Source organism: Rhagoletis pomonella, unplaced genomic scaffold (assembly GCF_013731165.1).
Source record: "Rhagoletis pomonella isolate Grant_MI unplaced genomic scaffold, Rhpom_1.0 Rhpom_scaffold_00003, whole genome shotgun sequence".
NCBI lineage: Eukaryota > Metazoa > Arthropoda > Insecta > Diptera > Tephritidae > Rhagoletis > Rhagoletis pomonella.
Genome location: NW_023458557.1, coordinates 40,961,865 through 40,975,830, shown reverse-complemented (window position 1 = coordinate 40,975,830; position 13,966 = coordinate 40,961,865). Strand labels below are relative to the sequence as shown.

The 13,966-nt window shown below is 39.4% G+C and overlaps 3 protein-coding genes across 3 annotated transcripts; all 3 read left to right on the top strand.

Annotated features, from left to right (window-relative positions):
- The first annotated feature begins 8,870 nt into the window (after positions 1–8,870).
- Positions 8,871–9,569, top strand: LOC118736233. The gene has a single exon (XM_036466321.1). It carries the CDS (start codon positions 8,871–8,873, stop codon positions 9,567–9,569), a length of 699 nt encoding a protein of 232 aa, XP_036322214.1.
- A 1,138-nt stretch (positions 9,570–10,707) lies between these two features.
- On the top strand, positions 10,708–12,456 carry LOC118736232. The gene has a single exon (XM_036466320.1). It carries the CDS (start codon positions 10,708–10,710, stop codon positions 12,454–12,456), a length of 1,749 nt encoding a protein of 582 aa, XP_036322213.1.
- Positions 12,457–12,904: 448 nt separating this feature from the next.
- Positions 12,905–13,738, top strand: LOC118736231. Its single transcript, XM_036466319.1, has one exon. The coding sequence runs from the start codon at positions 12,905–12,907 to the stop codon at positions 13,736–13,738; it is 834 nt and encodes a 277-aa protein (XP_036322212.1).
- Positions 13,739–13,966: the final 228 nt, after the last annotated feature.

The following is a 13,966-nucleotide window of genomic DNA, read 5'->3' as shown; positions in this document are numbered from 1 at the left end:
GTAATATTTAATTTATTTTATCAGCGTTATTTAGTTAAACTTTCAAATAGGTGGCAACCCTCCAATTATTTGCGATATCATTGGTTCTGGTATTATACCGAATAATACAAAAAAAATTGTTCAAATCGGTTCAGCCGCTCTCGAATTTTGGCGACCGTGACATACGAACACAATATTTTTATTAATATAGATGAATTATTAAAATATGGGTATCAATTGAAGGGGGTTTGAAAATGTTTATTTCTGATCTGTATTTAGTGGGGTTGCCACATGTTTGAAAATCAAAATTCTTCTTAAGTCATCAGTTAGTTAAAATATAAATCGCAGTATCCGGCGAAAGAGAGTTACCAATGATTAAGCTTGAAAATACTTTTGAAGAGGGCTGCCACCTGTTTGAAAGGTCTAACTCAATGGACTAATTCAAAAGGTATATGAAAAATAAAAATACCGTAGTCGAACGAAATAATTTTAAGAAATCTTTAGTTTGAAGATTTCGAATGTTTGAAGAGAGTTAACACGGGTTCAAAAAGTTGCATTTAATTTATCAGTAAGTTGGATGAATTATTAAAAGATGGGTATAAATCGAAATGGGTTCGTAAGGGATTTATTCCAGACCTTCACTTAGGAGGGTTGCCATTTGTTCGAACAATCAAATTCGAATTACTCCGTCAGTTTATTGAAATACATGTGCATCCAATGTCAGACGAAAGAGATTTAGGAGGATTTTAGTTTGAGAATACTTTTGAAAAGGAATTTCAAAAATTAGAGGTCTAATTAGAGACTTTAGCCTGTAAATGTATGATAAAGTTTTATTTTTTTAATTAAGAACTTTTTTCATCGGTATAGGGTGATTTGAAATGCGATGAAAATAAAAACATGAACTATGCGAGACGCTCTTCACTCAGAAACGGCTGAACGGTTTTGATGAAATATGGCACTCGGATCTCTTATAACTCTGACTAACATTTTTGAAATTAAATTTAAGGCGCTTTAACGCCATGCGGTGTTCTTTCTGAAGGTTCTGGAAAGACTACTGGACGTAAAGATCCGACAGGACATTGATATAAGTACATTATCTAGCTGTTAGTCGGTAGATACAGCTTTGCATAGTATTGTTAACACCATTGAAAAGGCACTAGCGTTTAAGGAATATGCATTAGGCGTATTCCTTGATATCGAGGGTGCCTTCAATAATGTTCTCCCAGAAGCTGTTCTCCGCGCCCTAGCTAACCTCGGTCTGGGACACCCTCTGGTAGAATTTGTTCGCCGCCTTCTAGGAAGCAGAACTATATGCTCGGAGATGGGTGAGGTATCGGTAACAAGGTATGCAAACCACGGCACCCCGCAAGGCGGTGTACTCTGCTGTTGAGGCTACAGAGCACAGGTTGTCAGGTAATTACTTACGCTGATGATCTAGCCCTGACGGCAGTAGGTAAGCACCCCCCAAGTTTTATGCTACCTGGTCCAAGGCGCCTTACGCGTTGTGTAAGCCTGGTCCAAGGAATCTGGCCTTGGTGTAAATTAAGGGGGTTATTTTTTCAAAGAAAATTAAAACCGTCCAGATACAACTTCCTTCCTCGAATGGTGTTACGCTGGCCTTCTCGGATGAAATCAGGTACCTAGGCATTGTATTGGACAGAAAGCCAACCTGGCGGCGCAATGTTGAAGAGCGTTGCAAGAAGGCTATAACTGCCCTGTATGCCTGCAAGTCAGCAATAGGAAAAAAGTGGGACTTGAAGCCCCACATTGTGAACTGGATATACATATACAGCGGTAGTGCGTCCCATTCTATTCTATGGTATCACGGCCTAGTGGCCGTCCGAGGACAAATTTACAATAAAAAACAGACTAACAAAGGTTCAAAGGGTGGCGTGCATAATGATCACGGGGCCGTTGCCCTCTACGCCGACTAAAGCCCTAGAGACCTTGCTCCATTTTCTGCCTATGGACCTATATGGTAAACTGCAGGCAAGATGTAATGCTATTAGAGCAGGCCTTTCCGAAGTGGGTGACGCGGCACCCTGGGGTGCCACTAGTGGCTAGAATATACTAGTGGTGCGGGCAAATTCTTTAGACTTTCCATACACAACGCAAGCGGTTTGATCAAACTTCAACATGGCGGCCAGAAAATCAAAAAATTTAGATTTTTTTTAACCTTAATTAGGCGCATGGGGTCGAGGCCATTTCAAGTTGAAAAAAAAAAGTGTTAGGGTACTTGGAGCGTGCTCGCGCTCTTTCTAGCTTCCTAACTCCCCGCGGGTACGTAAATAAGTCACTGCCAGAACATCGGCGTGTACGCATGTGTCGCTACTCTTTTGAGTCCTGACCCCATGCGACCACTTACGTAACATTTTTTATATTTTATTTTTGTGTCTAAGCTTGAAGTCAAAGTTACGCTTTTCTTTCTTAAAGTTAACTATAATAAAGAGCATAGTTGCCAACTTGGTGCTTTCAGCACTAGATTTAGTGCTTTTTGAAAACTAAAACGCCAAAAAAAATTATTCAGTGCCTTGTGCCTTTTTAGTGCTTTTTTCTGAACTAAAATTACTTCGAGATAGTTAAAACCTGAAATAATTTGAAATATTTAAGGCTGTGGCAGCACTGAATTTACAAGAATCTACAAATTTAAATGGACTAAAATACAACCATGATTGATAAAAAGCTGAAGTTGCAAACCCACCTTGTTAAATTCTATTCGCGTTGAAAATGCTAGTACGCAAGTAAGTTAAGCATTTCTTTTTTTCTTTTCTAATTATTTGTACAAATTTTGTTTTTTTTTACCACCTGAGTAAAACACATCGTTTCTTGGGGCTGAATACAAATCTGGCCTCACAATTTCTCTAGCACTAGACTTTTGAAATATCCTAACCTCAAAGTGACAAAAACACGGTTTTTAGCGATATTTGAGGTTATATGATGAAAACATCAAATTATTTGCTCATTTCTAATTGGGGAATCATTTTCGTTTGATGCGATTCGATTTTTCTTTCTCAAGATATACCAGTTTTAATGTGCAGTACTTCGGTATTATGTTATGAAAAAACCATTTTTTTTTTTAAGTTTGAAGTCGAAAATATGTCTTTTTTTTTAAGTTAACGATAATAGTATGCTTTAATATTTTTGATAATACACACTTCGTTTTTTTTTATTTGAAAACTCTGTTTTCAACACTTTTATTGGGGTCACTGGGAACCCATGCGACTAATTGTTTGATTTTCTTTATGCGACTCGTCAAACCCCATACACAACACCAATAGCTTGCAGCAAAGGGATATTTCGGTCTTAAGCGTAGTTTCCCAGTACGGTTTTCAACGTAAACTTGGATCAGAAAATTTTCAGAAAAATAGCCGAAAACGTACCCTTTTAACAACAACTTTCGGTACTTAGGTAGACCTAATCCGCGTTTCATCCACTTTTCTTCCCGTTTCCGGATTTTTATCTGGCTGGGCTGTTCTCGTAACAAGCGCAGCAGCTTCGCGCACGTGTATATATTACTAATTCTTTGGAACTTCACAATCACACTGTCAAAGAGCGAATCACCACGATTTTAGAGGCGGTCTTCTCGTGTTATTGAGGTACCCATTCGCAATGCAAATCGAAGAAGAACGAAGTACTTCAGACTTACGCCACTAGCGACAAAATTTTTAAAGAACAATAGTTTGAAATGGAGCAAGTGTGCGGATATTTGCGCTGGTTTGGAAAACCGAAAGGAGCGATGTCTAGGTGAAGCAAGAGGCAGAAAACGTCACGAGAAGTCACTGTATGATCCCTCGGTATTCCCTGGCGACTAGGAAGATGCCGCCACTAGATTTAAACCCGTATTGGATGACGCTGCGAAGATAACAGAGGCCTGCGGAATTAAAATACATCTATAGTTTTTTCAAGGACGTCGATATTTTTTTTATTGGTGACATGTATATTTTAGAATTTCTAACAATTTGCATGAAAACACCATAAATAAACAAAGTAATCAGAAAAACGTATGTACATTCGAAGTTAACGCTAAAAAAATGATAACAGCCGGTTTCACTAGCAATTTCCATATAAGGTTCAAAAAATTAAAATCATTTATCACTTAAATTGATTTCGTGAAATTGGCTGTAAGAATTATTTTCTTAGCGTCAACGCGCATTACCACCGTTAACTTGGAATGTTTAGAAAAAACCATTGTCGAATATTTTCCCAACATTGACTCTGAGGATGGCTTCAGCTGGATAACAAACCCGTTTTCATGTGGCCCGAAAAGTAAACCTACTGCGATGACCAATTAAGCTTTTGAAAACCTTCTGGACACCAGTGAAGACAGCACTTTGATTATTAAATACTACGAAGGGAGCCAAGAGAGTTCTGGATGCAAGTATATGCAGAAAGAACTGCTGTTGGCAAGATTGCATTAAAAATACTAGTGACTTTTAGGCCCTTATTATGAGTTGTTCGATTTTCGATCTTCGCTGGTTATTGATCGGCTAGACACTAATTTTAATTTTTTTTTATAAATTTCATTAAGCTCTTAAAAACAAGCTCAAAAGGCTGGTTTTACTTGTGAAAGAAAATCCCAATACTCAGTTGGCACGATCTCTGAGATCACAATCGTAAGCTGTTGATAGTTTTAAAATATTTTAAATAGATTTGGCTCACAAACGCCTCTTTAGACAGTCGGAAGTTTTTAATAAATCTGTAGATTTCTTAAATATATTTTATGTCAAAATATATTTGAAAGACTACACTTAAACCCTCATACATTTTTTCTACTCCTGGCCAGTTTACCAAGCTTTCATCCTCTGACGAATCGTTGATATCGAATCGTTTTTATAAACTCGCTTTCTTTTTTATTTCATTATATATTTAGTTTGCTTGAATTGTAAACCAAACTTGTCAGCGGTGAAAAATATACTATTGTAAACTACCTAACCGAGCGAAATTCACAATAACGCTATTGTTTATCGAATGAGTGTCATAATACCCAATGAAAATTCGTTCGATCAGCACTTTCGACCACAGCCGAATGCAACTCATAATAGGGGCCTTACTTTTACATCTCTATGTGAACTGCATTTTCAACAAATGCTTAAATAAACAAGTAATTTTTAAGCAAAAAAAAACAAAACCGATTTCAATTCCCATCTAAGAATTTAAGATTATCGTTAATCTATTCATGATCCAATGATCGGATTTAAACCAAATTAGACCACCTGTAAGGTTACACCTTTCTTTATAGTAATCGGTTAACGTGGTACAAAGTTATGCGGTAACATACATAGAAAAAAATAATAAAAAAACATTCCGACGAATTGAGAACCTTCTCCTTTTTGTGAAGTCGGTTAAAAACAAATACACCAGCAAGCTTTCAGCGTCAAATGATTTCAGGGTAAAATTGTCAAAGCTCCCAATAAACTTAAAGGAAATAATGAAATCATCAAAACAATTTCACTCCTCACATTAAAGCTAAAGGGGCATAAAGTTTGCATTGTGTTTTCTTGTTTTCGTAGACATTTTATAAGTAGGTGTTCAGTCGCAGCATTGTTCCTTCATAAATTTTCTTCTTATTTATACATATGTATGTATGTACTTCATATTTAAAATTCTTTAATTTCCTAATCCTAATTATTTTCTACCGATTTAAAATGTATTACTTAATATGTATTACCGAATATTCATATACCGACTTCATAAGTATATATAATAAGTATCACTAAATCAGGCTATTAACCAACGGTCAAATTCCAATAGCGTTTACATGTAAGTTTGTCTTTATACATATGGATATAAGCTGTCGTTGAAATTATCTCTTTGGTATTCTTTCGCCACGCTTCGCCGTGCATACACGTAAACGAAGATTAATAAATCTTGACTTTTTTATATAAAAGAATCAAAATCGACTTTGATTCTTAACATTGGCGACCGTTACACGACACGCAAGTCCTCGATATATTTAAGTCTGTTTAATTGCGAATGTAATATCAAAAACACGCTAATTGGTGATCGCCCAACGGAAAGTAAATTAGACATTAATTTCTAAAGTGTGTGCTTAATGTAAATTACGCGACGCGAAACGATATTGTTTAAACCCTAACCAAAATTGCATTTTGTGAAAATTCGCTAAGACATTCTTAAAATATTTTGGACGGTACCTTGTAAAAATAAAAATAAAACCCAACTCCGAAAATAAGCCCACGCGGTAAATTAGCGGCATCCCTTAGCGGTATATCTCCAACAGCAAGTTACGATAGCGCCACACACGCTGAAAGCGGGGATAGCCTAAACAAATACCCTGCGGGGAAAGCTACTAGTTGTGAACTAGAATTCTACCGGTTTGCGATTCAGCCGAACTAGTTCACGTTCTATCCTTTTTCAATGCTAGCGACTGGTATTTTTAACATTGCGATGTCCTACGAGATGTCAATTGTCGGGCTATGCATCAGCATCTACTATTATAAATACTAGTAGCATCATACCAGTTGATGAGATAGTCTGCCAATTCATGCCCCGTGAAAAGCATAAGAGTGCCTTTTTGCTCGCGACGCTCCAGCAGTCACAATAACCGACAGAGCAGAGCACTCGAATGGTTAGCCTGAGGTCCCAGGTTCAAATCCTGGCGCAGGGAAACTTTTTTTATTTTCTATTTTTTATTTTATTTTTATTTTTTTATAAATTTATTTTTTTGTTTATGCTGTTTATTGTAATTTTTAAATTTAATTAAAAAAATATTTTTGTTTAATTTCTTTGTTTTTATATTCCTTCCTAAATCTTTTTTTGCAAAGCAATTAGATTTTCAAATTTGTTATTTATTTATAAATTGAATAAATTATTTTTACTTACATTTATTTAACTTTAAAAATCTTAACCACCTCCAAGCGGCCTCGAACCTGCGATTTCAGAACCAGAACCAGTAGTCTTCACGTGACGCCACAGCCGACATTTGTAAGAAAAGCAATTAATTGCGTTTTATTTTTGGCTTTGGCAATTCAAAGGCAGATGTCGCTGATCGCCTAAGTTCTTCGAAATTGTCGAACTGGTAGGCACATAATAGTTAATGAACTAGTATTTTTTCGAACTGGTTTGGCTTTTCACTGCAGGGTAACTATGACTGAAGCAAAAATCGCCAAACTAAAAGTCAGACGCGCTACAGTTATTGGACAACAACAACGCGTCAAGGAATTCGTCGATAGCAAACTACCCAACGCATCGGTTGAGGAGATCGACACCAGACTCCAGGCGCTTGAAAAATATTATACAGATTTTCAAACCATTCAAGCCCATTTAGAGGAGTATGAATCCAGCGACACAGATGCTGTCCGTCCAAGTTATGAAGAGCTTTACTTCAACCTACGACCAACGCTTATGACAGCAATAAGTAACATAAAACACAAAAATAAAAATCTTAACGGAGGTGATGATCAAAAGAATGCACTTCGTAGTAAGTCACTCAAGCTGCCCGAAATACCGTTGCCTACGTTTTCGGGAGATTACACTCAATTGCTCTCATACTACGAAACCTTCTCCGCACTGGTACATCGAAACGCTGCAGTCGATGATGTCACTCGCTTTCACTACCAGCGCTCTTCGTTACGAGATGGCGCACTTCGACGCATAGGGCCATGTCTCACGATCAATATTTATTGACGTGATCCAAGTATCGCGATATTTATTGACTGTGTAGCATGCAATATTGATGGATCGTGATCCAAATCGCAAAATTTCTAGAAATTTTGAAATCTGGATCGCGGATCGCAGTACTGTCAATAAATATTGAACGTGTAGCATATTTCGTTCGCGATACGTCAATACGTGTGTATTTCAAAATAAAGCGGAGATTTAAATGTTAAAGGCGAAACGTTAATTATTGGATTAATTATTTATTTGGCAGTGGTAATTTTTAATAATGTCGGACGACGAAAGCGCACATATCCAGCCGGCGGTGTTGGGATTAACGAATGACCAAAGGTGTTTGAAGGAGTTTATCCTACAATTGGAAAGTATGCCGGAATTGTGGGATCCTTCGTCCAAAAGCTACATGAATAAAATAAAAAGAACGGCCGGACATGAGAAATTATTACTAATCTTAAAAAAAAATTAATGATAACGCCACTGTAGGTGATGTCAGAAAAAAAATAAATTCTTTACGATCAAATTATCGCAAGGAAGTGAAAAAATTATTGACTCCAAGCGCTCCGGAGCTGGTACAGAAGACGTTTATATTCCAAAGTCTTGGACATTTAACGCTCTTCACTTTTTAAATAAAAATGAGAAGCCTGTTGACCTGGTAAGTAAATTTGTTTTAAAGATTTCCTTGAATTCTACTCATACTCTAGTGAATACCTAGCTATAAAGGTGGAAAGAAATGAAAGTAGTATGTAGATTGTCTGTTGTTTTAAGTGAAAACTTTTATTATTCTTTTTTTCATATAAATAAGTGATAAAAATTGAGTGGCAAAAGTTAGCATCTATATTCGTCATTGTAATATTTGCAAAATTTGTATTTTATAGTTTTGGCACATCTTGTTGAATTTCGCGCCGAACTGCTTTGTATAGTGGTTAATTGAAAATTATACTCATTGGAATTTGGTGCCTGATAATTAGAATCTTTTCTCATTAAATAAAGTAATTTTCGTAGTCGCTTAATTCCTTGCAAAGTCGAATCGAATCCAATAATCTCAAATGAGTGTACCTATGCCGCTCCAGGTACCATCTTCGACTCCAATACTTCCTCTTTGTTTCTTTTTTTAATGAAAATGCCAGTAATGTGGCTAAACACGCTCTTTTTGAATTTTCTTGCATTTTTCTTATTTAAAAACGACTTGCACAGTTCAAAGTTTGAAAATAATGACGCGATAAATATTGAAGGTGTAGCATAGCAGAGAGTGGAGCATCATGCATCAATATGGATCACGACACTGGATCGCGATCCATATTGATCGTGAGACAGGGCCCATACAGTCAATGGAAGTCACTGCTGAAAACTACGACGCTGCACTTAAGCTGCTTGTAGAGCGATACCAACGACGAAATATCATCGTACGGGAGCACATACGACAGCTCTTCAACATACATTCAATTGCGGCGAAAATCGGCCCACTTGCTTTACGAGACTTGATTGATTCGGTAAGCATACAACTAAGAGCGTTAGCATCATTAGGGCGACCAGTAAAGCACTGGGATGACTTGGTTATCGAACTAGTGCTGTCAAAGCTTGACAACACAACACTAGAAAAATGGAACGACGAGTCTCCAACTGACCTCCTTCCCACCCTGGACGAACTTTTCAAATTTCTGGAAGAACGCTGCAATCACTTAGAGGAAAGATCGTCCGTCCAGCGGACGAAATTACCTTCACAACCATCAGAAAGCCTCGGCAAGGCCCCACCAAAAAATCGTTCAACACAGCCGCGCGCATCCTTTGTCGCTACAGAGAATTTAAAGCCGCAACGCGATTGTACATTTTGCAATGGTACAAACCATGTCATCTATCGATGCCGAAAGTTTCTCGCTCTCAGCCCAAAACAACGTTTTGATGCTATCCATCAAAAGAATTTATGCAATAATTGCCTTAAAAAGGGTCAAAGCATCTGAATTGTAATTCCGAAAAATGCAGAACCTGCAACAACAACCATCACACCCTGCTGCATAATAACACATTTTACTTAAATGCAGTCCCTGCTTCGCAACCGACTCAGTGCACTGCCTCTAAAACCGATTGACAATTAGTTTCCCGCAGTGTAGCAGGAGAAAGCTCAGCCACAATCGCCAGACCTGCAATCGCTGCCAATAAACTCAATGCTAGTACAGCAGCAACAAACAAACTCAACATTAGCACTGCACTAATAACGTCAATAGATAGCAGCTCATCAGCAAGCGCTCTCACCGCGACAGCGCATACTTCCAAGTTTACGGTTCTTCTTGGTACCGCGCTTATTCACATTGTTAACAAATGGGGAGTTCCACTGCTGTGTAGAGCACTATTAGACTCGGGATCTCAGATGAATTTTGTTTCCGAGCGCATAGCTGTTCAGTTAGGCTTAAAACGACAGTTAGCTGACGTTGCGATTTGCGGCATTGGTGAAATCAACGCCAAAGCTCGTCATTCTATTACAACAATAATAAAATCCAACACATCGGATTTTTCAGCTCAGCTTACATTTTTAATATTGCCCCGTATAGGTGAAAATCACCCGGAATTTAATTTTGACATAGCTCGATGGAGTCTCCCAGCAGACCCCACATTTTTTAAGCCCCAAAAATTTGACGTGGTACTGGGCGCTGAAATCTATCTTGATTTATTAATCAACGAACAAACTCGATTAGCTGATGATTTACTGCCCCTTCAAAACACGAAACTGGGGTGGATAATTGCTGGAAGAGTTCCGGCCGCAAAAACTACTAGCTTCCATTGTAGCAAAATATCTGCGCCTTCGGTTGTTTCGTTGGAAAAGCTGCTTCGCCAATTTTGGGAAATCGAAGCTCATTGTAATCACGCCAGAGTTATGACGGCAGAAGAAAAACTCTGCGAGTCCCACTTCGTCCCAACAGTAAAACGAACGGAAGCAGGTAGATTTATTGTCCGACTACCATTCCGACAGTCACCAACCTCATTAGGAGATTCGCTCGCAGCAGCAAAACGTCGATTTTTCGCACTAGAACGCAGATTGGCTAAGGAGCCATAAGAGAACAATATTGTCAATTCATGCGTGAATATAACACTTTGCACCATATGAGCCGACTAGGCGACTCTAATAGCTTTGCATCGGACAGCTACTATTTTTCACCGCACCACTACGTAATAAAAGCCGAAAGCTCTTCCACAAAATTGCGCGTCGTTTTTGACGCCTCAGCAAAAACCACTTCTAACGTGTCACTCAATGACGTGCTAATGACCGGACCCACTGTCCAAGCTGATCTGTTCTCTGTAATTACGCGTTTTCGAACATATCGCTATGTCTTTACATCAGATATTAGTAAAATGTATAGACAAATACTACTGGACCCTACCGACTGTCAGTACCAACTAATCCTCTGGAGGGAAAATTCTCTAGATCAGCTTGAAATTTATCAGTTAAAAACTGTTACGTATGGCACATCTGCTGCGCCGTATTTGGCCACGCGTTGCTTAACGAAACTAGCTGAAGATAGTTGTCGGAAATATCCGTCAGCGTCCACAGCGTTATTATTAGAAACTTACGTCGACGATATAATGACAGGCGCTAATACTTTAGAGCAAGCCGCAACTCTTTTGGCAGATCTTCAACGGCTGCTTAGCACAGCACAATTTGAATTACGTAAATACTGCTCTAACAATCCTGAGCTGTTACAATTAATCCCAGAACAGCACAAAGAACCATTCTTAAGAATTGGAGATAATGATGTGGTGAAAATGTTAGGTTTGATTTGGCATCCCACTGCCGGCACATTCGCCTATCATTTTGACTTTAAACGAACGAACATAACTACCAAGAGAACAGTGCTTTCGGATCTTGGAAAAATATTTGATCCCCTCGGCTTAATTGGACCTGTCGTAGTTCTAGGAAAAATTTTTATGCAGCAGTTGTGGAAGCTTAATATTTCCTGGGATCAACCGCTACCCGAAGACTACGAAAAACGATGGAAAAATTATGTCCAGCAACTGGAAAACCTAAACTCGTTACAACATCCCAGACATTTATTGTCATCAGCGGTAAGCAAATCGGTACAGCTCCATTCCTTTTCTGATAGAAGCGAAGCTGCCTATGGCGCTTGCTGTTACTTGCGGAGCATCGATATAAACAACAAGGTCACGGTGCAGCTAATATGCTCCAAATCGCGAGTAGCGCCTTCCAAGTCAACATCAATTGCCAAATTAGAGCTTCAAGCAGCTTTACTTATGACGGAACTGGTTGAACGTCTGCAAGACATTATTCCCATGCCTATAGAAGATACAATTTTCTACACCGACTCTAAAATCGTGTTGGCTTGGATAGCAAAGCCTTCATACACATGGACGACATTCGTCGCAAACAGAGTGGCGAAAATTCAAGAACTTACGCGCAAGGAAGAATGGAGCTACGTCAGCAGCAAGCAAAATCCTGCAGACATCATCTCACGCGGCGCTCTATCAGAAGAATTCATTAACTCATCGCTGTTGACTAGCGGTCCAGAATTTCTACACTCAGCAGCACTGATTCGGCCCAGGCAACCACAATCAGATCAGTTAGACGAGGTTCCTGAACGTCGACCAAATAAGCTTGCGCTTTTTTCGGCGAACCCAGCACACAGTGACTTGACAACCAATATAAGTCATCGTGAATCGCTGCATCGGCTAGAACGCATTGTCGCTTATGGCCTACGGTTTGTGAATAACGCGAAGGCCTCCACACAAACGGATTGGAGGGCCGCTAACCATGCTCGAGCTCGAAGCAGCACTTACAGCCATAATTCGAAATACTCAGCGCAGTTATCTTGCAGCAGAGCACAGTTCATTATCTAAATGTGTCAGCGTCGATAAGTCTAGCCGAATCCGGAGTTTCGACCCATTTCTATGCTCGGAAGGACTCATCCGAGTCGGTGGTCGTCTCCAGGATAGTAATCTAGAATATCGCTCGAAGCATCAGATTATTCTACCAAAAAATTGTACTTTAACAAAAACTTTAGTTTTTTCTTATCATTTCATGCACTTACACGCTGGGCCGCAAACGCTTCTCTCAATCTTGCGCCAACGCTACTGGCTTATTGACGAAAAAAATCTTTGCAGCAACGCGGTACATCGGTGCGTGAGGTGTTTTCGCACGAAACCCACCAAACAAGATCCGTTCATGGGCAACCTTCCAAAAGAGAGAGTACAACCTGGGCGCGCCTTCCTAACAACAGGTATTGATTTCTGCGGTCCTGTTTCAATACATTTACAAATTCGAGGAAGAGCACCAGTAAAAGCATATATGGCCATATTTGTATGCTTCACCACGAGAGCCATCCATATAGAGGCAGTTAGCGACCTCTCAACCGCAGCGTTTATTGCAGCCTTGCGCCGTTTCATTGCTCGCAGAGGGCTCTGCAACACCATTATCAGTGACAATGCTACGAATTTTGTGGGTGCCAAAAACGAACTTGCTGAGCTTTATCGACTTTTCAAAACTGAAGTCCATCAAGAACAACTGCAGCAACTCTGTCAAGCAAATCGCATAACCTGGCGCACAATCCCTCCAAAATCGCCCCACTTTGGCGGATTGTGGGAGGCTGCTGTGAAGCAGGCAAAATATCACTTGGTGAGAGTCGTTGCCAATGCTACACTCTCTTTTGAAGAGCTCGCAACCATCACTGCTCAAATAGAGGCGATTTTAAATTCACGCCCACTCACGCCGATCTCCTCCGACCCGTCAGACTTGGAAGCTTTGACACCGGGTCATTTCCTCATCGGAGAGCCTCCCAGTTCATTCCCGGAGCCTGATCTTACTGACGCCAATTACAATCGCTTATCACGCTTTCGCCGTTTGAAACAGCGACAACAGCATTTTTGGCGTAGGTGGTCAAGAGACTACCTGCATTTGCTCCAACAGCGTCATAAGTGGACATCGAAAGCGCCCACCCTACAGCTGAACACACTTGTGCTAATTCAAGACGAGAATCTACCACCGTACAAGTGGCCGCTTGGTCGAGTTTTGTCAACGATCCCTGGTCGAGATGGAGTTCACCGTGTTGCCGAAATAAAAACGCAGTATCGGATCTACAAACGAGCTATAGTGAAGCTATACCCTCTACCCATTGACGATTGAAAATACTGAAGTATATTTCAAGGAGGCCGGCATGTTCAGTCGCAGCATTGTTCCTTCATAAATTTTCTTCTTATTTATACATATGTATGTATGTACTTCATATTTAAAATTCTTTAATTTCCTAATCCTAATTATTTTCTACCGATTTAAAATGTATTACTTAATATGTATTACCGAATATTCATATACCGACTTCATAAGTATATTTAATATTGTAACTCGACACAT